The sequence below is a fragment of the Stigmatopora argus genome, chromosome 5 (assembly GCF_051989625.1).
Source record: "Stigmatopora argus isolate UIUO_Sarg chromosome 5, RoL_Sarg_1.0, whole genome shotgun sequence".
In the NCBI taxonomy this organism is placed as follows: domain Eukaryota; kingdom Metazoa; phylum Chordata; class Actinopteri; order Syngnathiformes; family Syngnathidae; genus Stigmatopora; species Stigmatopora argus.
Genome location: NC_135391.1, coordinates 8578245 through 8605022, shown reverse-complemented (window position 1 = coordinate 8605022; position 26778 = coordinate 8578245). Strand labels below are relative to the sequence as shown.

The following is a 26778-nucleotide window of genomic DNA, read 5'->3' as shown; positions in this document are numbered from 1 at the left end:
CTGTCAGTGAGCTTATCAGTAGCAAAAAGACTGCAGTGGCAATTTGAATAGTATATAAATGTGTATACACAGTGTACTGAACAGAAATGTAATCAAATTTGTATAAGACAGCACATTATTATGCAAAAATTACAACATATAACGTATACTTAAAGCCTTTGATGAATTTGCAAAGTTAGCCTAATGCTGTGGGAGACAAATCAAGGTTATTAGAAATGTACTTCAAATATTAATGAATCCAATAAAAGAAAAGATGACATGAGAACATCACCGCTCCAGGCTGCCATTTGTCTTCCTAAGCAGAAAAGCGGAGAAGGGTTAGCAGACTGATGAGTGAGAAGAAAGAAAAGAAAGTTTGTTGGGAAGTGAATGATAAAGAATGGAGTCAACACATACAACTGGAAATAAATCAGTATCTGCGGGATCTCCTCGTCCAGGCAATAATTCATATCTGTCTAGGTAATGAAGAAATATCTTTTAGAGATAATGCACCACAAGCATTCAGGACCTGCAGGTGGTCTTCCACTGTTAAAAAAATGAAGAATGTTTTTTGGTCACAGTGGGGCAGTTCACAACGCAAATGATCTGCAGTGCATAATTTCCTACTCATTTTGCACATTTGAGATTTTCTTTGTTTCATTGGAGTGAGAGCAATATTGATAATTATTAATTTCTTGACAGTAGATTATGTACAAAGCTTCATTTTTATAAAGTTTTTGTTTTTCATTCATTCATTATCCGAGCCGCTTCTGTATGCAGCATAGACTCTTGCGAAGGCATGTAATATGTGCCAAAAAGTGCACACTACCAAATTATTTGGTTATGGTTTTCAGTCAGGTCAAAACAAGCGTGTCGGACTGACACCAAACCTATTAAAATAAAAAGGACTATGGAAATAATACTTCATTTTCAAACATGGATACCTAGACACCGAAGTCAAGTATTACGAAAGAAAACTCAAATTGAGGGTAAATTTGGGTAGACGTAGTATGTAAGACGATGCATCATACTCAAGACGGTAATGTTTAATGTTGCTGTACATTAGAACAATTAATATTGGCTGTGAAAGCTGTGATGCCTAATATAACATTGACATTAAGAACATTGGCTTCTTTGGAGTACTTGCTCAATCGTGTCTCACACAAAAACACATTCAAAAATTCACTCGTTCAGGGATTTTAAACCTACATACACACAGACCTGAAGTAAATCCATGCAGGTATAGAATACACACATACACTAAAATAACATAATGCAGCAATTAGCAACCATTCCAATGCATATGGGGCATTATTTCAGGCAGTGTAGTCTGAGTAAAATTGTTTGATCAACTCTGCAATAGGGGTGTGAACATTTTCACTCCTGTAATTTGGCTAGACGTCTGAATGGCATTTTGGTACTGTATAGTACACACATTTTAACTTATAATTATGAACTATAAAATGTAATAGGGCAGATCCCATAAAGTTTATGGCCAGGACGCTCAAGGGTTCAAATCTCAAGTTAAGCAATTTAATGTTCACATTTTTTGGACAACATGGCTCATCGAACTATGAACTGCAACTACAATATTTGACAAGAAAACAGAATTCGTTAATATTTAAGCTGCACGTTATTATAAACAGCAGATATCTACATACATTGCAGCAAAAAAAATCCATAAATTAACCACTGAACTATAAGACGCTAAGACTGAAGTGAAGTGGTCTGAAAATGAAGGCATCTACAGGTGGTGGTAAACTATTTTCAACTGTGTTTCTGTGGATTTCCACACAAATTACTCATGCTTTCGGTGTATCCTAGTAAGCTAGGAAAGTCTAATGCTCATGACATCCCAGGATAGAAAAAGTGAACAGCTATGAACTATATTAAACGACAAGGGAACAAAAGTCCACGTAGTATACCATGAAAGTCTTCTTTTCGGATGAGGGTTTGAGGAAGTTTCACAAAATGCAGTCAATGCGTCATTCACATCATGCGAGGCATTTTACTGAGCATCCAAATATGGACTCTGGCAGTGGGTTTGGCTTTTCGCTGGCTCGTTTGTGACACTAATTTCAAAATATGAGCCTTTGTCGTAATCACATGACAAGGCAAGACTTTGTGTTGATATGAAACACACACTATTTAATTCTAGAATGTTGGCAAGAAAAAGATGACTGCACAATTGTAAAAGAATATCGATCTGAACAGAAAACTTGATTTATATTTCCATTGTTTATGATTGACACACACCCCTAAAGGCAATTTGTGCCATACTGCAGTTTCCATGGTATATTTTTCCATTAGTTAACACAGGGATGCAAGCAGCTGGACATAAAAACAAAAAGCAGCACATAGGAAGTTCCAAAAAATCCAAAGCAGACCAGCTTGTTAAAAATGTATTTGCACACACCTAGTGAAAGGTGGACAGAGAATATATTTTAGAACCGAGACTTTCTGACCACCTTCCCCACGTTGTCTGCGCATTCATCTAAATCCCATGCACATGCATTCGTACATGCATCTGTTATCACTCAGTTTCTCTCCTTCCTAATGTCACTTCTAACAGGTACTATTCATCAGAACATATATCTGTCAAAACTCTCTAGAACTAAGTGAGATCTGTTGGGTCAACACTACGTGAAAAACAACAACAAAACCTTGGCCTTAATTCAGTTTTTTTTTTAAAGCTGGTATTAATATCCCTGGGATAGAGATGAGTGCTACAATATTTGAATAGGCCATGGCCTTTCACATGTAAATTGCACTCTGCCCCTCCTTGCTGAAACAAATTATGGCCAACTGCTGGTGGTTGGTCATGAATGGGGGTCCTAATGTAGTCTGCAAATACAGTGGGATGGGGAGCAGCTGGAAAAGAAAGAAACTGAGACGGGGGAGAATTTATATGACTGCGGTGTGTGACAGTTTGCTTTTCTTCATATTGAATCTGCCATGCAACCGCAGTGTGACGAATGAGGCTTGGCTTCCAGAGCATCTGTCTCTGAGGACTAAATGAGGGCTAGTTAGAGCTGTAGGGGACCTTTCCCAATCCTAATAAGTGGTCAAAATAGCAGAGGGGCCACGGCCTTAACACAGACCTCTGACAATACACAAATCTGTCTTATAGGAGTGGCATGACAGGTTGATAAAGACGCCTGTATTTTCTCAGCAGCATTTGCAACCTAGTAAAAGCAAACCAAACATGTCAAACCAAAAATAATAAAATGTACTATTTTGTTTATATCCCGCTAATTGCCACGACCTATAAAGATCGAAAATTATACCAAAATGTCACTAAATTGTAATTGTAGCACAAATAAATTGCTACTGCATGTGTGACTACCTGAATTATTTTTAAGGCTTTACATACACCCAACAGACAGTGGGTCTTTAGTTGGCCATGGAATAGTCACAATTGTACTAACCACGAAAGGGAAATATGATTAAAAAGTTTTTTAAAAAACCTACCCATTATACATAATGAACACGCAATATTTTATATTGTTTTTGAATAGTAAGATTACATGGGGCCCACTTGTCATCTCTTATGTTTCTACAATAATATACTAGTTTATACGTTTTCTGGAATGTGTTAATAAATTCATTGACTGAAATTTAGGCTTTAGGAAGTCTCATAGTGCTCCATCATAATCAGAAGAAAAAATGGAGTTAGATAAAGAGGGATTAGTCATTTGGAATAGCAATAGCGAGGATTTGAGGGGAAAGCAAAGTCTGGGACAGTCTCACCAGTGGCCTTTTTGAACTTAGATGAACTTTCTTCCACTTAACCAAAACGGATTCCAAGATCATCTATTAGATAGTCACAATGAGACCATTGGCGGACAAGTCCCAGACTGGTTGGATAGATAAAGACAGACAGCGATTGCTGTCACATTGGAAATACACAAGAGCCACAATACACAAACCATCAAAGGCAAGGTACAAGGCATGCACAAACCACAACTATGCAGCAAACACACAGGCTAATAAGGACAGAAACGCTAATAAAGTGGAAATGGCATGCAAAGAGTGAGAGTAAGCATGCAAGGTGGACTAACAACTCACACACAGTCACACACACACTCCTCGCACTCTTTAATTTGATTTTAGCCTAAACACAATCACAGTGGTACGGATGAAACAAAAGCATATTTACTAAATCAGAAGAACCCACAGGAAAAATACTCTTATCAGTTATGTGAACCTCTGCTGCATGAACTACTTTGTGTTGTGATAAACAAGTGTTTTACTAACTTTAACATATGTTCCTCGTGTTATACGACTAAATATGACTGATATTTTGCCCGTGGACTCTTGCCATGTAATATGCTGATCTGACAACATCAGTTTCTGGATATCACAAGACACTGGGAACGATGTTATTCTTAAAACAGATACACACGTGTCTTACATGAAAGAATAAAAGTCCTACACAAACATAAGAAATAAAAAAACATTAAAACCAGCAAGTTAGTACAAATCGTCAAGCAGGGAAAGGGAAGAGTAAAAAAAAAAAAAGCTCCAGCGTGATCCACGACACCTGTACGACTGAATTAGCTCACAGCACGACAGCACCACTCGAATGAACCAGCACTACAATACCATAAGCAACACAAGAAAAATTGATAAGAAAAATAAAACGGCAGCAAAGTGACACAATTCACATGACGGGATGACGATCCATACAGAATATATATACATACATATATATACACTCACACATTAATATAGATAAAAGGCCAAATATACATGTTGCAGATATTTACTTCATCATCATAGAGCCATACTCCTTGGCCATCCGGCATCTCAGAGCTCACACTACTGTCCTGATCGATTAGCCAGCGATGCACGGCGTGGGCCTAAAAGAACATATGACATAAAGACAGAACCCAGTTAATAGGAACAGTGACAAGATGGAGTGACAGAAAAGAGGGGGAAGAGAGCAGTAGATACAACTGAAATCAGCAACAAGGAAGATATTTATAAAAAAAAGCGACATCCGATCATATTGGCACCGGTAGAGAAAACAGATAAGGCACGGGAATCGGGAAAGTAAAGCAGACCCCACCCGCCCCCGCAAAATGGTCTGTCTGTGGGAAACAGGTAAGGATGACCAGCATGGCGGTGCCGACAAGGATGTCATACATGCAGTGGCCATCACTGGGCAGCGGGCCACTGATGGCAAAGATGGTGGTGTCGATGCTCACAGATGGAACGGCTGAGTCATGGTTCAAGTGAGACTGGATTTCCTGGGTTAGCTTGCGCAAGTGTACTTACCCAGAAAAAAAATCAGCATGGGTAATTGACAACAAGCAAACATTGCACAGGTATGTTTGAGCATTAATGGTAAAAAAAAATTCTTCAAAAATGTGCACGCACTCCATAAATCACAAGAGAAAGCATTCACACATTCAATCTTTCAATTGCTCTGCTGTTTCACAAGTGTAAACTTTTGTTGAATTACATTAAATCATCATGACCTTTGAAGACATCATTCATTGTAGGGTCTATAACGCTTGCATATTCCTAATCATATTCCACATCGATCTGACACACACCCATGCAGCCATAATCACACAACCACAAACTGTTTCTCTCGCCTGTTGTGGTGTTTCTAACTAAAAAAATAAAATAAAAAATAAAAAAACAACTAAACAGCTACTTTTGTGCCACTTGAGCCTTTTCCGCAGTAAAATGCCTGTCAAAATCTGTACAATGAACACATTAATCACCATGACATGGCAAAACCTCCATTGGACTCAGCAAATGTATGGTACTTCATGATAAAGTGACGCTGGTAGGCACACCCTAAAACAGCAAAAAGATATGCAGCTCAGAGGAAATGATGATGAAACGCAGTTTTGACCAAACGACAACTTGATGTAGTGATTGTACATCTACAGCATTTTTAGCACTTATCTCAGTCAATCTGAGCAGAAATTTTTAACATGGGGCAAGATTCACCCTGAACTGTACCCCCGAACATGTAAAAAAACCTATCATTGACACTTAGATTTGTAATAAAACTGCAGTACTGGAAAAACCCAAGCAAACAAGAAGAGAAAAGACTTACATAAAGGACATGGTTTCAAACCTGAGGCCCAGGAGCAAATTGCAGCCCAGGGACAATATTTTGCAACCCACTATTGACTGTACTATTGTTGTTGCCTGCATGTGTTTTGCGATGGGCAATAAAAAATGTATATAAATCATTTTTGAATAAAATTGATTTCATTGGCTCCATTTTGGCAAAAATAGATCAAAATAGTAATAAGACTGCACAAGTAATAAAGAAATCTAATTAAATTAAAATGAAAAAATCTAAATGTAATAAAATCAATTAAAAATGACTAATTAAGTAATAATTAGTTTATAAATGAACAGAAATTCAAATAAATGTGCCCATAAGTATTTTGCTCTGGAAATTTTATTCATTCATTTTCTTGTTTCGTGTTATAAATTGAGCAAGTTTGATGTACTCCCATGAGATACATACGCACTAACAAACTTCAAGAGGTGGGGAAAGGTGAAGTGTCAGATGCAAGAGTCAACACACAGCTGTGGGAGACGCACACACTCACACGGAGTCACCACAAGGGTAGAGCGAATCACAAGGTGACAGTAGAGGCCAAACCCTAAAATAGAAAAATCCAGGGGAAAAGACTGCAGTATACTGCATCGTTTTCCAAACCGATTTATCACCCCAAAAATTGCACTTTGAAGCCCTTTTTTCGATTTGGGGAAAACTCTCATTTAACTGTGTTTGTCCTGTTTTCGTGTTTGTGGGACCAAATGATATGCAGCGGCGTCATCTGCAGAGTTTGTGGTGAGTTGCAGAGCGTGTCATCTTAAAAGGATAATTGGATTAAGTAGCAGACGGATAGTGATGACAGGAGAAGAGGGGCAAAGGGGTGAGGATAAAGACGAGGAGGTGGGAAATGTCTTAGGCAAAGGGGGTTGAGAGGTGCTGATAAGAGGAACAGGCCATTTCACTGAGGAGCCTTTGGGAGCCCGAGGGCAGCCAAAAGACACAGAGGGAACTCAAATTGTTACGCTGTAGATTAGAAGGATAAAATGGGATAACATGCGTAGTCTCTGGGCACCTAACTAACATCGACTTGGCATTTGGGTATACTCACTATAATCAGAAACAACAGAGAAGAAAAAGAACTTGATACAACGCCTGTATCCACTCAATGGCCGGTGAACTGTATCAGAAAATGATACCTTCATAGTTGTGAAGCCTATTCCTCACAGTTTTATTTCCAGAGGTAAGGCTCAAGCAAGAAACTTCAAATATAGAAGAAAAAAAAAAACAATGGAAGATTGACAAATTATATTTGTTAATAATCAACACAAGCTTTCTTGTTCATCTTGTATTTTTAGGAATATTAAGCCGGTTATATATAAATGACAGCTACCGAAAAAGGATTACAATAATTATCCATAAACCTTACATCTAATTCCGAGGAAAGTGTAACATTTCTAAGGATTGGGTAGAAAAGGCTGAAAGAGCAACAAAAGTAAACACACCTTTCCCCAATGATTAAAACTTAAGAAAAGTGATGATAAATAGTATAGTTAATAAATAATGAATAGTGACTCTAAAACTTCTAGAAGAGATTTTTAAGGGCTTGCAAGGTGAAAGTGCCTGATTAATCATGCATATAGTGTGAGATGAATTAAAGTGAGGTGAAGTCTAGAAGGGCACAGATTGAAGCACCAGGTGGTATGGAATTGAAATATTGTGCAGGAGCATCCGTTTTCACTTTGTCTCATCTTCATCACCATATCGGCTTATTGTGGGACCTTCTCTTCCGTAGACTTGCTTAGAATTTTCTAATCATACGCCTTTTGTCGGAAAAGTCTCAAATACATATCTTCACTTGACTGGGCTGTAATTGACCAGAATTTCTACAGAGCGATCATACGCTCTGTAGACAGTCAGTGTCCAAAATGCGGCAGGGTTTAGATTTGCCAGGCAGGGCAGCTCATGACTGTACCACTATGGATTAGAAAGCGATTTTATACCACCATTAATCATTCACAGTAGCAATTTTATTGTATTAATTATTAAGTCTGTGTTGTCTGCCAATTTAGTTGAGGTATCCTAACTGTGTGTTGTTGCATTGAGATACTAAGTGGAAATTAGGGATCATAGAGATGCTTAGTAACACTCATTCCCAACAAGGGATTTGTCTTGTTTATGAAAAAAGGTGGAGACCTTTAGAATATGTTTATCAATGACCTTTAGTTGCCTTAAAACATTTGTATACTACTATTTATCTCGAAAAAGCACCAGTTTCCCAAGCCAGAGTAATTTATCTATCTATTATCATAATAAAACATGCATAAAGACAAGATAGACTCGACGAGACAGCGCAGCCAAAAACCTGGATTTGAAAGGCTTATTTTCATCTTTTTTTCTTGCTTTTTATTCTTTTATGTTGCTCTTTTCTTTTTGCGCAGAGAAATGGAAAGAGACATGTCTTTTCTTTCAGCCTGCGCCTCATTATGGTCCTTTTCAGGTCTGGCCTATTGTATGGGCACAGCCTAAAGCCTTGCATACGCATACTGGAACAGCCGGTGGATTACGGAGACTCATGTCAAGACTGCAACGGTAGCTCCAACCACTTCAGTAACCAGACCCCCCACTTGCAAATTGCAACACGAATACTATACGCGTTGGAGAGTGAAGCCAAAAGAGCCATGCCAAGACTAAACCAACAGGAACATCTGCTGTGCCACATACATAATCGTAAACAATACATCCACCAGGTCATGGCTGTCATATTAGTGGACACACTATAATCTCAAATAATCAGCATACCATGTGCAATCTCCACGTACAAAAAGCGCCAAGCTACAGAATAAACCGCAATAAGATTAGAAGTTCAGAAGTGATCGTCATCTGCTTTTCAGACAAATACATTTGCTTAACATTAGACCTTCAGGAATATATTATCAAGCGACACATCCAGACATATGACACGAACAAAGAACCATTATTACAAGGACTGGACAAAAATACTTTTCTCATTAGAGTATTCTCTTATTGAGAACTTTTTAATTTAAAATGCTATTGAATTTTTCGCACATTAAGACCAATGATTCAGAGAATTAAAGTAAATATCAGACTATGATTTATGGTTCATCTTTATTATTCATCCATCCTCATTAAGATTTTTAAATTAGAATATTTTGCAATGTGGTTTTAACATGGGAGACATTTATCCATGGAAAAAACAAGGCAAAAAAGGCTTATTAAAACGTTGTATATGTTTCTTGTTAATGTTTAATGAGCTATCTTGTAATGTTGATGAAATATGTGGTTATAAGAGATCATACTGTATGTTTCATGTTTATCCGGAGTTAAATGCATTCATAACATCACAAAACAAGCAACTGTTTGCATGTTGTCTGCTGTGACACGTCTGCACAACCGTGTTAACACTACAAAAATATTGCTAAATAATAATGAAAAGTGAAGTCAGCATTTGGATAAAATATGAATGAAACACAATTGTACGTTGGGAGAGTGGTTAGCTTGTTTACTGGCAACTACTTTAAAGTGTACCCTACCTACTCTAAAATGAGATAGGCGCTGGCATCCTCGTGAGGATTAGGAGGCACGGAAAATAAATGAATCTTTCGCCTAAATAACAAAATGAATAAATAATTACAGAAAAACTGAATTAAAAAAACACCTCCTCCAACTGGGCATTATTACATACAGACTTGTGTGGGATTTCCAGCTTTTTCCCCAAATTTCCAAGACCATAGGTGGTGGAATAATGGAATATTGCAAACTGCATGTATGAATATTTTTATGTATAGATCACCCAAGGGATTGAAGAATGGTTATACAGCTATTAAAGGGAGATTTTTGCCGCATTGGGCACAGTTGGTATGAATTGACATACAGTACTGTATTAAAAATTGCTATATGTCATGCATGTTTGAATAATAACATCTCGTCTGTAAAAAAGTGTATTTATGTGTGAATTTAGCAGTCAGCGGGACATTTGGAGGCCATCTATCAGCACTGTCCGCTCAGGCAATCCTGCTTTCTCCGGGGACTTGAAACACCGAAGCCCCCCCTCGATGACTGCTACATGCAGCGCAAAATTAACCCCACTGCACTGCCATCTTTACTGTATAACACACATGACTTAGTTACGGAACAATTTTAAGGCTTTTTTATGTGCACAAACAGTGACGGAAAGTAAAAACAGGTAACCCTTAAAAGTCTTCACACCCTGAAGAAAGCAACATAACACTTTCCAATAATACGCTGATGTTTAATCACACCAACAATACGGCACTGAGCACATTTAAGTCAATGCAACTGCTCTCACAAAAAGAACAAAATTGTTGTTCATTTTAGCAATAAAGGATGTGCTTGTGATTGTTCAAAACGGAGTCACGTGCATTCAATAGCAATGGCTTCCCTAAAATTAGACGGACCTTCACAAGCAATCTGTTCAAGTTAGTTTCTGCTATTTGCAGGCTTCTAAAACCAGGCCTGATGTGTTCATAAAGCGGGAATGCTTTTCGGTGCGGCTCCCAGATTCCTTAGTCAGCACGAATAGGACAAACAATCACACCTAGGCACACAGGAGTGCAGGAAACAAGTGATATGGAATATTGTACACAAGCGTATTGTATAGCTGAGAATGAACATAGCTGAGAAAAAGCCTGCAAATAGGTGTTCATTCAAGTAGATCCATCCTCACACATGCAGCACAGTCATGCACACACAGCAGGAAAGCTGAATGCATCTAAAAATAGAACAGCATTTGCACCCCACTGTCATCATTATTCCTTTCATGGTCCTTATCAGCAGAGCGGGGCTCATACAGTTAGTGGACGTTCAAAGCTCTTTCATGGAGCTTTTTTGGGGCTTACCCTCACACTCACTTTTCCAGACTCTGTTTTCTGTCCTTGTCCTCCACCTCACAAAAACTCAAACTGGTTTGCCTTATCAAAGTGGACGTCCATTAAATTATGTTGGGATCCACCCAGTTGAGATTCTTCTCAGGTATACGTTTAACAATTTATCCACTATCTGAAAAACTCAAATTTATAGTTTTATTATGTTATTTTATTTATTGTAGTCCCCTTGGGTACCACAAGATGTCTCTAAGGCCCTGGTTAAGTAACAATGGGTATCAAGGAATGATGTTGGAGTGATGGATTGTGACAGTGTATGTGTCAGGGGGAGTTTTTTCATTGGTTGTCAGTGTGAGAGAAGACTGGTTGTGAAATTTTATTTCTTTAAATATACAAATTGTGGTGATAGATTAGTTTGAAATAATATAATGATTTAAGCAGTATTTTTTGTTTGCAATATTCTCATTTTACACGTAATATGGGAAGTTCTAAATAGTTTGTAGGGATGTCAAAGTTTAGGCTTATCGCTTATGGCTCTACTATACTATACTAAAAGACAAAGAACACACTTTCATTGATTTTTTTTGACAGAATTAATCACTTCTTGCTCTTTGTAATGGACTTTTTGGGGCACATCACAATGCTACTCAACACTTAAATTAACTTTCGGCTGGATTATTCAAGCAAGACGGGAGACAAACAAAATCCTACCATTGCTGCACACCTGTGGCTTTTGAAAAATTGCACTTATCATTCACACACAAAAGAACTATCACCCTCAAAACCACAGAGAAGATCCAACTCGCAACAAAAAGAAACACTTGGACAAGGTAAGTGAAGTGGCTTGTGAAAACCCAGCAAGGGGAACCACAAGAGCACCTCAGTCCGCTTGAGTTCCAAAAAGAAAGAAAAGCAATATGTGAAAAAATGTGAGCATGCTTGAGAAAGAGGAATGCAAAGAAAGAGAACAATATCAGAGAAAGTAGAGGGCAGATTGGATTGGATGTGAGGAGAGCAAGCATTGCAAGAGCTCTACCTATAAAAGTGGTAGTTGAGATGCAAAAGATGGAAGGGAAATGGAGATGAACACAATAAACACCAAAAGCTAATCCCTAAAATACACGTGCAGATGTGCAGTTGATGTCCCCTTTGAAGGAATAGAGGCTACATTATTAGGACACAAATATGTACTAAGTGGAAATGAGCACAATCACCATTAGGGTTTTTACAATGAAGACAGCAATCATAAAATATATGAATAGAAATGTACAGTACAGACATCAAGATTGGATTCTTGAGAGAAACAGTGAAGAAAGGGCTTCTCAAGGATAAAAAATAATATGGCCATGAGACTCAAAATAGATCCACCCCCAAAAACAGCACTTTGACTCAGATTGCTAAAAAATGCATTATGATAAAAGTCAAGCTACTTTTGAATGTCAGTATTCTTTTCAAGACAAGTGGATACACTGTTAAGTACGATGCTCTTCATAATTTTTAAGATCATACACTTTAGAAATGTAATGTCCTGAGATGACCTTTGGATTCTACACACACACGCACACACACACACTGTAAAATAGCTGTCACACCTAATAAAAACAAAAACTGTGTAAATATACTATCGCTGAATGAAACCTAACTGTTAGAGGTCAATCCATTATACATCAATATGTATATGTAAATCTTTATCTGAGGTTTGGGGTGGATTAGAATTCCTCATACAAACCCACAGTTGTCATTATTGGTACTTGAAGTTAGTCCACACTGCATCCAATTCTTGTTGCATTACCACTGACCCAAGCAGAAAAGCAATATAAATACCCAATTACTATTGATTGGTTAGCAAAGGTTTTTCAGTCTACTGTTGAGTGCCCCTACTATCTTAGCATGAACGGACTTGGAGCTACTCAAATGCTGATTTAGTTGTTTTTGTCTTGCGAAAAATGTCTTCCACGTAACTGCAATGTCTATTACCTCTCTCCTTGTTTTTATTGCTGTTTTGGAACCAAGAAAATTTAGTAGTACATGAATTGGCCTCACTTACTGCAGCAGCATTGTAAAACACATGATTCTCACTACTAAGTTAAACAAATCATACAGATTCCTAGTATACTTCGGAAGAGTTAAGTTTGCCCATGAAAAAGAATCACTTTGGGAGCCATAAATGAAAACATGCATCTAAGAGCGGGTGGATGACGCTCACCTCTGCTGTCTTTGAATCATTCATGACCCTGCATTGCTGTGGAACACAGTTTCAGACCTGCCTCCTATAATCTGCCTCTCTGCAGCAACCATCCCTCTGCCCCACTATATGTTCATTCTGTAGTTTTTTTTAAATGTTGTTCTAAAACTGCCATCCCTAAACATCATTGAAAAAGAACACCATTGTTTTGGTTCATGCCGTTTGCATCTGTGCTCTCAGTAAATGCAACAAATATAGCGTTCCAATAAATCCCATCTGCTTCAGTTTGATATTAGGAACATAACACTGCGAAAAAAATATATAAATAACCTGCAACAATGCCCATGTTGCTCTTTATCTCCTTTGTGGTGTTCTTTAAAAGGTTAAATAAGCGTCAGTGCGAGTTGTAATCTGAGAATTTCCATTTTAATTATGACTTGATAAGACGCCCAGGGCCGATTCCGTGGCAATAATGTATAGTTATTCATAGAAGTTGCTGCTATCAGAGCTGAGAGAATCCGTTTAATTCAGGCGGAAGCTTGCAATTCCGTAGGGTCGGTGACACAGGTGTTTTCCGAATGATAGAATTCCGAATGTAGTTCCATGCACAAAAATGTCTTCACAATCTCCAGATCTGATTGACTTTGTACCTCCTAGCATGAGGGTTAACAGGGTGTTGTAACTGGAGCTGTTTTACTGACGCACAACAATACTGGGAAGTTATCAGTTCTTTAACGTCTAATTTGCTCTCTTCGTCAAGTGCATTGCTGAACAATAATGAATAATTGATGAGTATGTGAACCAGTATTGCAGAGCCGCACTGGATTGCTGCATTGGAAGCGAGGGAAAGGTGGATGCGAACAGAGCAGGTTTATGAGTGCCTCTGTGTTTCTGCTCGTACGGCTACAGTAGCACTCCTTTCCTCTATCAGAAAATGGAAGACAGTGTGTCTGAAAGAAACACAGACTCTCCATACATTACAAACACTAACTCATGTTAGTGTCACATTCTCGAAGATACTTATTGAAGAGTGATGCCCTTCTGCACAGCATCACTGGGTTTCAACCAGCAGAGAAGCAACCTGAACAGACCAGCAGGGGGAGTAAAACCAGCCCTTCCTCAAAAGAATTATGGTGCAATAACAAGCACACAAGACATGCAATGACTTCCAAACAGCACAGCGTATAGATAAATAGATGCTACAACTTTGCAAAGGTTCATACCATGGGTTGTGTTATTGCTTAAGCACAGGCTTGAAAAAAAAACTAATATAACAACCAATGCAGGTTCTTTTCAAAGATTTGTTGGAGGATTCTAAAGTAAGACAACACTCTTTTTGGTTCGGCATTAAAGCCTTAAATACCAAAAAAATCAAAAGGATTTGCATTAAGTAGAGTAAATCACAATCCAGATTTTAACACTCCTACAAACATTTCAACTCAGTAGGATATTCTGAGAACATTATATAACAACCGGGGCTGAAGTCCAAGGATCCTACAAGTGTCTTAAAAGTGTGTAATAATAAAAAAAAACGTGATGTAGAACAGAAACAAACGAGCGACTGCTACGATAAATGAATGGCATGTCTTGAGTCAAAGAAATTTGAATAAACATTCATTAATTACTACACCGTCAAAAGGGAAGTCTATCTTTTCACACACAAATCATTATTTTGCTATGCACTTTTTTTTTTCTAACATCCATATAGAACAGATTGTCAGCCCCAATTTCACATCCAATTGTAGTATTACTCTTTTTTGCACATATTTTGTAATGAGAAAGTTAAAAAAAATGATATAAAGAATTTTAAGTAAAATGAATGAGTTGGAAAATAGGCAGTGTTGAATATGATTGAACATATAGTAATCTATGACCTGAGCTGGCACATAAATGAAGTTCATGACAAATTTGAACAGATGTTCATTGTAGTGACCACTGTCCTTGAAAAAGTTGAATGTATTTGCTTCCCCCAACATTTCCTCCTGCTTGATGTTATCATTTGATTAAGAAAATGCTGTTTTTGAAAAGGAAAAGTGGCCATGCAAGGTGTGCTAAGAGGAAATAATGAAAGAGATGGGATAGGTCCTGTTTCCTCGACTCAGCAAAAAGCAAGAATGCAAAAGTGACTGAAACAAAGTAGTGGAAGACCAAGAAAGTGGTTAAACTTGGAAATAAGGTCCTTTATGAAATTTAACACTTCAAAACATTCCACTTTTTATTTGCTCAGCAGGTAATCTGTCATGTTTTTAAAAAGACAGGACATCAGCTTTTCTCGTCCGTGCAGCAAACACCGACATACATAAGTAAAGGCAATTAAATGTCCCTGCCAGAGGGTCCCACGGGCCAAAGTCCCACCGCTCTATGCTCTAAAAAACAATTTCTCCATTAACAGAAACTGAGCACCATGAGACCCTTTAGCCCCCGCTATAGATTCGCTTGCACTTTAACTCTGGAGCGGGGGGAATTGCCAGAAGCAAAAGAAAACCACAAAAAGGGGCAACTCAACTATATGACTCGGCTACATAGAAGCAGCAGAAAGTGAGATGTGGACGGAAGGAAGAGAGCCAAATGCTGAGTTGTTAGAATATGACTCCAGTAATCGATAACAAACTAATGAATAATTTACAAAATAATCTTTATGAAACTGCCAATCTTCTCTCCGAGTAAAAAAGTGGATTGTCTTAAGGTGCAATTTGTAGATAGTAGTCATAGGACATAGATAAGTCATGTCAAGGTATAATTGTGCTTGGGAACACTTTTCTTGGACCAATTATAGGAATTCAAGAACTGAATTTTTTGTTCTCCATCCAGATAAAAAAAGAGTGCTTCCTTTTCTCAAAGTGTCAAATAGCATCAATAAGCAATGACCAATCATCCTATGGTTCAAGAAAACGCTGGAAGAAATGATGTCAGGCTTCACTCGATGAGAAAGTCCTCGTTGTGAACACTGGGTGGCAACATTACACACTCACAGTGTGCTGACTAAGGGTTTGCTGACATGGGTGTGCTCTTGCCAAGTTTACATGCATGTGTGTACCCAACGTAGTCCAGATGGAGGTGCGTTTGACCTTGTGGAGCAACTGCATTCCCACAGATTCTCCTCCCTCCTGAGCTGACTGACATGACTGTTTTCCCCTAAGAATGAACACATGTCACAATGAAATTTCCCAAATACGGGATGAATAAAGTTATCCAATCCAATGCACAATGGCATTTTTGCAGCAGAGATTTTAGATGCCTTATTTAGTTTGATCACGGTCAGTGTCTGATGCAATGTTTATATTTCATTGTTTCAGTCCAGGAGACTGTAAAGGCAAGTGTGCTAAATCTTGCATAGTCCATGGCTTAAATAAGAGCAGAAGGGGGTGGGGGGGATTCTGCAGTGTTGCAACGTGCCACAAGTAACTGCAGCAGAGGTGGAAACAAGGAAGGAGTCCATATTGGAGCAGGAGGATTGATTAGAGCAAGGATGCACACTGGAGCACAGAGAGAAAGGGAAAGTGAGGCGTGGGCACCTGGCTCTGCATCAAATGATGGGGGGGAAACAATCTCTGGGGTCTGCCAATTAGAGGGAGGGTGACACGACTCTCCTCGCAGCCAGCTAGTAAATCCTGCGTCACTCGACGAGCCACGTGCCTCTGCTCCGTAAATGCAAACAAGCGCACTGACACTAAACACGACATAGATACAGGACTAATGACTAATTAAGAGCTGCCTCATCTCTCTGGCTGTTTTCACATATTTCGTCCTAGTTCATGTATGCTGAAGATAATACGTCAGAAGGAATACAAAACATTCAATGTATCAATAATCATTGAATATCCAAATTGTTTTAGATCACAGGTTTTCCGTCTGTCATTGCAAAACTACATAAAGGTGTTGTATAAAAATGCTTTAAAAAACTATAAGTGTTTACTCTTCAAAACCAGCGGCATTAATTATCACCTTCCAGGCAGGTGCAATAATCCTCGTTCGTAAGTGTTCTTCCAATTGCTTTTAGAATTATCGCGTGTTATATTCAAGTTGTCCTGTTCATCTGTTAGTTTTCTCTGATAACATATTTCATCCCATATTGTCCCTCAAATTCAGGTCCTTTACTTCAAATCTCACCTAGCTTGAGGGTGGTTTTATGATTATAGAATTAAGATTTGCAACACATTGACACAAATAAATTGGTTTTGCATGCAGGAATTAGTCATTTCTGTGTATTAAAAGAACATGTTACTTACATATTGGGTGTTTTCCCCCTGTGTGACCTGTCCGTGATTGTCATTGGCCATTGAGTATCTCCTGCTTGCTATCATCAACCCTCGTCTGTCTATTTCAACTCTGTGTTTTCATTTTTTTTTTAACGACAATATGGTTTGATGCACAAGTTAAGGGACAAAAACAAAAAGCGGTATCACTAGCGGTAACAAACAATGAGGAAAATGATCAAAATTAAGTTGCCATCTCTTCCTGGCATCTTAAGTAAATGATGAAAGATGTGAAATACATCTGGCTAATGCAATCACTGCTCTCTTGTGTTCTCTTGTTTTTGTTGAACGTCCTTCTACAGAGGAGTGAATCAAATCAAAGTGAAACCATTCTGCCCCTCGTGAGGATTCAGATGAAGGGGTTGACAAATGCCTGGGCTTTTAATAACAGTGCCATGATGCGACAACACCGTGATGACACTTGACTCAAGGATTAGACGACTCAAGGAATCTACACTGACTTGGAAGTCATTTGAGAGGGCTGCTCACACCGGTCACAATAGTTACCATCAAACAACCCTTATCACCACGCTAGCACACAACTTTGACGCATTTATACTACAAACTCTCTTGTCAACATTTGGTCACACTTTACCTCTGTCGATTTCATACAAGTACTGCACTCTACACTGACTTCAGCACCACTCAAGTCTAATTTTATGTTTAAAAAAAAAAGACAATTTCATTCAAATCTGATTTGTTTGAACAGGAAAAATAGGAGCAAGGTGAGCAATGGGGATGAAATCCCAGTTTGTCATGGCTTATATCTTATGGATGACTCAGAGAGAGGGAGAGACTGCAGAGAGTGTATCAAAGCAGAACACAGAGCATCTGTGAGCAATAAGTGCCGGATTCTACCACCTGTCCTTTCCCTCTCTTGCCATTTCATTGGCAAATAGGTTAAAAGGAAAAACCAACAGAGGAAGTCTCGACAACAAAAGCTTTGCTATGTGATAACAAACAGCAATGACGTATCGCATGACGTTATTGCACTGCATCTGCATTTGCTCCCCATCTTTCATCCATTTTACTTGCGTACATTATAAGGACATATTTCAATAACCCGGATCTCTCTCAATTTTGGTTATGCAATAGCTGCACTGTCAGAATAACAATTGAGAGAGAGAGAGAGAGAGAGAGAGAGAGAGAGAGAGATTAGCACAAGTGGCCAAGGAGAGACATTGTGAGGAAGATGGTAGACAGGGAGGGAGGCACTTGACGGAGAGTCTGAGGAAGCCCCTCTCAATATGACACATCATTTCACGTGCTGTCTCGGAAATAAATAGATTATGCGCTGCAGTGGGAGGATGAACAAAGGCAGATGCTGCCATCATTAAGGTTTAACGCTGGAACTGGCGCAGTCGGATGTGTCAGCTGAGCTTTATTTACCATCAGCAGCCAACACGCTTATGCTGACCTATGCTTTTACTACATGGAAATTCAAGCGTCTTCAAACACATCTCTACAGTGGCAGTAAAACCCAACCCAACCAGAATAAACGCACATTTCAATACTAAATACTCAAAAGCTTTTTAGAGTTCTGGGAAACCCGGACCCCCTGAAGAGAAAGAGTGCCTGCTGGATGTTTGACATTGCCTCTTTTTTTCTCTTCTCATTCATCTGAGTATGTGTGTTAAATCTATTCCTGACGAGAACGTAGACAAACTTAAAAAGACGAGGGAGATTTCTTTAATTACTATATAAACCTGAATGGGTGGTGTCACAGCTTTGAGCTCGTTCTCTGCAAGCCCATAAAAAGAGCCTGTGGAGGCAGTGGTGGGTTTGGGGGCTTGGCCTCACATGCATCTTCCACTGCAGCTTTAATTAAAGGAGTGTGTGCTGCCCATACAGCACTCATCAAGTCTTCCCCAGCCTCCATCAACCTGAAAGAGTGCCTGGACCAAGCGTGCTGAGTCATCCGACTCTGGGCATCCACTGGGCCACCTGAACACACGTTCCATCAATTCAGAGCGCGCACCATTGACAAACGTGATTTACAACTCTCAACACTTCCTTGGCTGAGACTATTGACTAATTTTAACCTTACTTATTGCGGTCTTAAAGTTGCCTTGACCACATAAGAGACGTGATGATACAGGAGTTCACAACCCTAATGACGAGTAATGGCTGGCAAGTGTGTACCTACAGTGTTTAATTATCACTATGTAGCTATCAAGGTCTAATATTACAAATCAAACAAACATATTTTCTCCTCTTGTAAAGGGCTAACCACAATAAGACCCTAGGAGGTATTTTATCAAAGACTTTTTGCAATTGGCGCATCATTAATGGAAATACTCGGGGATCTATTTTCATGTCTAACGCAGATGTAAGGTCGGTTCATTTGGAGCCCAGTCATCCTTCACTTATGTAAAACCATCAACTAGTAAGATTTTTTCTTAATTACTGCAGTTTAAAATTTTGGAAAAGTTTAGTGTCAACATTTTCTGGTATATAATGTAGTGGTAATTCATATGGCTTTAAAGCATTTTAAAAAAGCTCTAATTTCCACCAGTGATACCTGGTGTATTAACAAACTGTGACTGAGAATATATTGCCCACAAATGATTACTGAGTTCTATTGTCAACACTATTTTCTTAACCAACAATATCATTAAGGTGCCTTTTAGACATTTTTTACCATTGCAAATTGTGTGTAAATATTTTTAATATCCTAAATACATTTCAGCTAAATCAAGACAAGTTGAAGCACAGATCACGCAAAAAAATTGAAAGAAACATTGGTAAAATTTCAAATCTAACTTGCTAATATTATAAAAATATATATAAAAATTATGTGACGAGTTCTTCATTAGTAAGAAATTCAAAACAATGCTGTCATTTTATGAATTTTATGTAATCTATTTTTTCTGCAAAGTTAAATCACAGCCTAATTCAACATAATAGTTCAATACTGGCACGTACAACTCAGTCAACTGACAAATAGAAATAATGAGCATTGGGGGGATGCGCTTTGTGTAATGACATGACATTTCTGTAAATCATATGAAAGTACTGTATATATTTGTGAAGAACTACTACTAAGAGTATGCCGCAGAAAAACATGCGAGCAGGAATGTATTATATTACCAATACGAACAGAGGTTAGGTCGAGAATTCAAAAGAGTCATATGAACCCATTTCATACAGAAAATCCAACAGCCACAAGATAGCTTTTCTTTACCTCACTGCGTGATATATAGCATATATGGTTTCACATAGGGTGCCATTAAAAACCGTTCTTTATGTATAGCAATGTCTGCGAGGAAAGGATGGCAACTATGTGAGTTTCCAAAATATGGAGCAAAATAAGAACAATCTCTGGGATACTAATAATAATAATAATAGCAATTGAGCTCCACTGTTGAATTAATATGGCGCTCTAAAGACAGATTTAATGCTACAGGTCTGCAACGGGGAGCTACCAAATGAGGCGAATAAATGTTGGTAAAAGAATGATAACAGTTGAAATCAGATTGTGATGGTCTCTAGAATCGTTGGCTTTTACAATCCTCCAACTAAATCTGACACAGAAAGCAGAGCAAAAGATACAGCTGACTTTGCAAAGGTAATTAGGGATACAGATCTTTGTCCATGAAACTAACTAATGAGATGATGGAGCTGCCAAACACAAGTGTACTGCCAGGGGGTCTAACAAAAACAGGATTGCTTGAAAAATGTTCACTTTAAATCTCACAACAAAACTGCAGGAAAACGAGCGCAAATGATCAGACGGCAGGTTCTGACTGTGATGATCTTAGTAACCACTGCAGCAGCACCACTAATCCGCTGCACCAACCTGCGCACACACCCCAACACACGAAAACCTACACACACCATCACTTAAGACAGCTGCTACAATCCGTCCTGGGTTTGGCACCACTGAGAAAGATAAAGTTCCAGTTTAGGCAGTTTTCGAGGGCAGTAATTCTAATATTTGCAGCCACCTCTGCTGCAGCATTAAAGAAATTCCGCCCACAATAAGTTTATTTTGTTATCATTCATCCAGTATTTTATTATTATTTGACCTCGTAGCTCCCTCGTGATTAAAACAGCACTTTTGCTGGTTAAAATTTCATCTGTTTTAAAAATGCTTTAATTTTCCCATTGAAAAATGTAACTTAATATGATTTTGTCCTTCAAGCCACCATACGAGTTCCACAATTTGGCCGTTGTTGCTCATTTTTTGGTGCTTCTAGTCATGTGGTTGATGGTTGTTTGTCGATCATTTTTGATGGTTGTTTGTCGCTAAGGATTTAGAGTGGCGCACAGTGATTTCAAATAACTATAACATAAAAGCATTTATCTGCTCATCTTGAAATGTATACGAGGTCACGAGTGATCACATACGTACAGGTTTGAATAAAACAATGAATGTGTGTGAACCTGCCAAAAGTTAGATTTGTAATTAATCAATTAGAGACTAAACCAACTACATTTTTGTCCAGAAGACGAAGAACCTACACCAAGAGCAGACACCTCAGCGTCTGGAGTAGCAAAGTAGCCGTAGAGCAAACTGACCAAATGAATTTCATTAATGACTCTTACTTGACAGCGTGCACACTAATGGGTCAGAAGTCCACTGCCACAAATGTCTTTCCTTCCAGTTTTCTGTCTTGTACGTATCAGACAAACATTACTAAACAGTGAACTATGCACAGGAATGGTGACCGTTTACCCTTCGAACTGTTAATTGCCAATTTTCTTCGCTTTTCTTGTTCTACTAACAAAATGAAATACACCATGTTACAGAATCTAAAAATAAAAATATTGGTTAACCTTACAAAGCTGCATTGCTGGTTTGGCATTAAGAAAAACAGACGATTGCAGACTGGTACTGTATTTTTTTGGTAAGAAAAAAATTATGAGGCATGAAAAGGTCGTACGGAATTTGACACAAAATCTAGTTGAACAATTGAGTCAGAGTTAAGGTTCAAGCAAAATTGGTCCATGGAGTGCCCCATTAATCAGAGTAAGTTAGATAGGTTCAGCTTTCGCACAACCAAAATGTGGACAGTTGATATGTAAAATGGATAAACAAATATTTACACAGATTGTCTAGTTTATTATTAGTTTTTTTAAATTAAAATGGCAGGAACAAGTGAGGTACATTATCTTTGGATCGTAAAGTGAAAGTCGTCCATGTCATGAGCAGTACAAAAACACTGCTGGCTCGACAACCCATACATGGACATGGACAGGTAGTGTTAAAAATGTGAATGGGGGATTGGGAAAGGCTTATTGAAGAGAATAAGGCTCCATGGTTATGTAACTGATATAGGATCCCCTAAAACAATGTATGTTGAGTCCAATTTGGGCTGGATTAAGAGCTTCAGAAAAAAACATATCCACACTCGTGCATATGCTGTAAGTGTTTCCCTTCCAGTCTCGCTCACATGCGTGCAACCACATTCGTGACTAGCTCTCACACTTTTTTAAGAGCACAGGTTGACGTCAAGCTGGCAGACGATAATAGGTTTGACGCTCCCGTAAAACATTCAAGTCAACTACATTCCCTTGTTTTAACATAGTGCACCTACCAAATGAAAAATGCAAGCCTCCCGAGACTGGAGAGAGGGAGGGAGCAGTCTTGTGTTTGGCTACAACACTCCGCCGCATCAGCACCAGATTGGTTTTCAACCAGCTTGGCACTATGCACATTCACAGGCTTGCTGAAGAGCTATTTTCAACCAACAGTCAACAACCAAATCTGAAGATGAATCATTTTTTTTTAATCGCAAAGGAAAATGAGAAATTGAACCAGCAATAATAATGCTGTGAACACAGCAGTTTTAGGATAGGTCCCTACAGTCGCTGAGTGACGGCACAGTGATTTATTGTTTACAAAAAGCTCGGCAATCTTCAGGTAAAAGACGGAATCCTGCAGGTATTCCAAAGACGGGTAGCCTGCGGGTATTCCACCGCATCGATAATTCCAAAGCCAAATAAACGGGAAGTGCAGTGACCACTCGATGATTTGTGCTCATGTAAAAATTTCACTGAGCAAATTTAAAAAAAGGGGAGAGAAAAGTCTGACCAGGGACAGAAACCTAGCGCTTCATTGGCGGACAATTGATTGAGGACAGTCAATAAACTAAGCATAAAGCAGTCGAAAGGATTAGGAGAGCATGCAGTGTGCTGGACGGTTTCCCGTTTTTGTATGCCCATGACATACATGTGTGCCAGGGAGAAATGTGTGAACACACAGTGGAAACACAACATGACTGGCTTTCCATGTGTGCCCAGGCACCCCAGACCCAGTTAGCATGACACAAAGAAGGGAGGGGGCATCTCAACATTCCAAAAAACCCCCTCCCTACCTCGCCCACCCCCCTGACTACGACACCTGTGTATCATCCGAGTACCTTGCGCTTTTTATCCCGTGACCGGCTCCTCTTCTTGACCTTTTCCTCTTCTTTCTCTTTGCGCTCCTGCTCTGCTAGGGCTTCTAAATCCTTGTTTTTGCGGAGGTGTTTGGCCGCTTGAGCCATAGCGCTCGAAGGGGTCTGGGTGGTCTGGGCTCGTCCAGATCTTACGGTGCTGGGACTTTTACCCGGCGCGTGCCAACACTAGCGCTGCTGCTGCTGATGATGCTGCTGCTGCTGTGTTCCTCTCTGGTCCTGCAGAGTCTGAGCGTTCTCACTCTCCTCCTCCTCTTCAGCAGTGCAGTCACACACACGTACACAGGCGCACTCACAAACAGCGGCAGTCCTCAGCCGTCTGCTGTGGGATGCGATTGCAGTACGGCGCTCTTCTCGATCGTTAATGTACACTTTGCCCATTCAATCTTTTTCTGCAGCCTTCCTTCCCGTAGTCTCGCTCTGCCAGTTCTTCAAAACGTTGAATGAAAGGGTTCCCATGTCCCATGTTTCTGCACATTCTTTAGCTTCAATACAATGTGTTTTCATCACCGACCCACCCCTAAGATTTAAGCTGGGTGAAGGGACACTCTTGAGGAACAGCTTACGCTTTCAATCACTGCCACTTTTTCCAAGCTCACATTAGATTTTGGACTATTGGCACAGGAATAAAATCTCCAGGATACCGGAGGAAATAAAATAAATGTAAAATATTCATGAGGGAGGTGGGGGGTAGCCTTTGACTTGTTAACTCTCCTCTTCTACGTACTCACTCTTTGCTCTTTTGGCTTCACTGCAGCAGATATCCTGTGCTGGGAGCTTGGCGCAGTCTGCTTGTGTATGCCATGTCTAAGTTATACGCACTGCAATTTCACACGCAATTCGAAAGTGGGATACTCACATTCTCTTAGGGGATCTGATGTGATATTCAGATTTTTTTTTTTACTGCTGTTTCCTGTAATCTTACATTTCATGAGCAGGAGGATATCGGTTTTCTGCATGAGCTCCAATGTACTCGTTTGTGCATCAAGGGTTAGGTGAATGAAAAGAAGTTTTGATGAAGAGTAAGCGCTCTCTCTTCTCCCCTGTGTTCTGATTCTCCCCTCCTCCGCTAAACAATGCTGCTGACGCAGGTAAAAAAAAAATCTTTCAACATTTCCTTTGACTGGCACTTTGCACAATGAGATTTCTACATGCAAGTGCCTATGCGACAACATGTGCTAAATGATACACAAAATAGAGAAGCCATATTTCATCATGTTTTTGAAATGTAGGAATGCAGGAATCCAGGCCACCACAACGGCAGCGGGTGCCTACTTATATCCCTGAGAGGTCAAACATCACAAACATTCTATATTGCTTTTCAGTCTCGTCACTCAGATTGATTGATGATATTTGATGAAATCCATAAATTCCTTGCAATTGCATATTCACTCTAATGTTGCAATTGCATATTCACTCAATTTTTTTCTCCATGCAGTTCTTCAAAATGTGACAAACCTAGCCTCATCCTTGCTTGAGAACCAATCACCCTTTTGAGATGGTAAAACACTAACACTATCATAAAATTCAGATCTTAGGGAGAACATACAACTTTACACAGAATTGGTGCAGCAAGAATTGGAACTCCAAACCACGAGGCAGTCATCATTAACACTCACACACGGTGATGCTGATGAAAAATGATAATAATCAAGTCTAATGTTATTATCCAACTCTGTCATGGTTTTATGAACATGGGCAAAGTGAAAGACTAATGCTTTATTCTATTGTTGCGCATTGGACAACAGCAGGCGTTCCGCCAAATGTTTACTATGCTGCTCATGTTGGATCAGCCTGGACATTTCTGATAGCAAATGTCTCCAGTGTGTTAGTTGGCAGAAGGCCACAGCCTACAGTGGCCTACTACAGTTCTGTGTGGGCCTGCGCCATTCTCTGCACCATCACGTGTGGCTTGATGATGCACAATTATTTAAGCAGAGCTGCTATGTGATGAAAAAGCTTTTTTCACCCCTTAAACTACCGTATAGCTTGAATCTGTAGACCTTTTCAGATTTTTGGCTGATTAAAGGCTGACCTTTTAAATAATTTTTATTTACTGTCAATTAATCATTGGTTTGGGCTTGAAATAGTTAAGTATTTGCATCTATTTTTAAGACCTCTAGCACTTATTGGGTCTGTGGTTAAACTGAAACCTATTCCAACTGCAGGGAAAAATAAAATGTTAAATTGAAAGCAAAAAAAATAAATTATATGGTGAAAAAAAAAGAATTGAACCCCCCCAAAAAAATGGAAAGCATGAAAAAGAATTATGAAAGCCCAAAAAATTGAAACTGTCAAGAGAAAGAAAAAAATATTTGAAAGCGGAACAAATTTAAACCGTACAAAAATGATTTAAATGTGTGGAAACAGATTAACGACGGCAATTTCAGGGGAACAATTGGTATAGTGACAAATTACGATTGTGGATTCAAGGTCATAAGCTCCCTCTGCTGGTCTATATGGTGTACGAGAGTAGTACTACTTGAGTTCACTGTTCTTCCACGAAAAAGTACAAAATCCTTCTAGATAAGTACTAAATATGCAGTCTGCAGGGAAAATTTTAAATCATCAGCAACAAAACTTTCAATTTCTCTCAATCATCCATCTAAACTCTGATGTTAAACTATAATTTCTTTGGAAATTTAGCTATAAATCTGCTTCAGAAAATGCCAGTCCAATTAAATCCAAACAAGACTCCAGGGTTTTTACCCCTATTTAATTTCCTACTTTTTATGGTGGGTGAGTTAGAAATGATTTAATTTTGAAAATATAATTATGAACTGAGAATTTAATCTCAATCTTAATGTTGACAAATATTATACACAAAAATATTTGGCTATGAAGGGGGAAATCATTCATCTTTTTGTGTGCATCTCTTACCCTCTACGGAGCGATGCCAACAGCGAACGCCGTGATTGGGAAAAGCCATATGGCAGATGACAAAGCAACGGCAAGCAGGCAGGCAGGCAGACTCAGGCCTGCTGGCACATCACCTGATCATACTCTGTATTCTATGAAATGATTGCATCCTAGCCAGGGACTTAAAAGTGCCTGAAGGCTC

The 26778-nt window shown here is 39.0% G+C and overlaps 1 protein-coding gene across 7 annotated transcripts in view; it reads right to left on the bottom strand.

Moving 5' to 3' along the window:
• Nucleotides 1–24031, bottom strand: part of ank1a (ankyrin 1, erythrocytic a) — a 60275-nt gene extending 36244 nt beyond the window's left edge. For 2 of the 7 annotated variants that reach the window (XM_077601571.1, XM_077601578.1), the window contains exons 1-2: nt 23682–24030; nt 4749–4841 (exon numbers count right to left, since the gene is read on the bottom strand). In XM_077601571.1, the coding sequence (XP_077457697.1) occupies nt 4749–4841; nt 23682–23807 (219 nt within the window). In that variant the 5' untranslated portion in view covers nt 23808–24030. Of the gene's footprint in view, nt 1–4748; nt 4842–23681 lie in introns of all 7 variants that reach the window. The other 5 variants (XM_077601580.1, XM_077601570.1, XM_077601577.1 and 2 more) reach the window with 5 other exon arrangements.
• Between the last annotated feature and the right edge of the window lie 2747 nt (nt 24032–26778).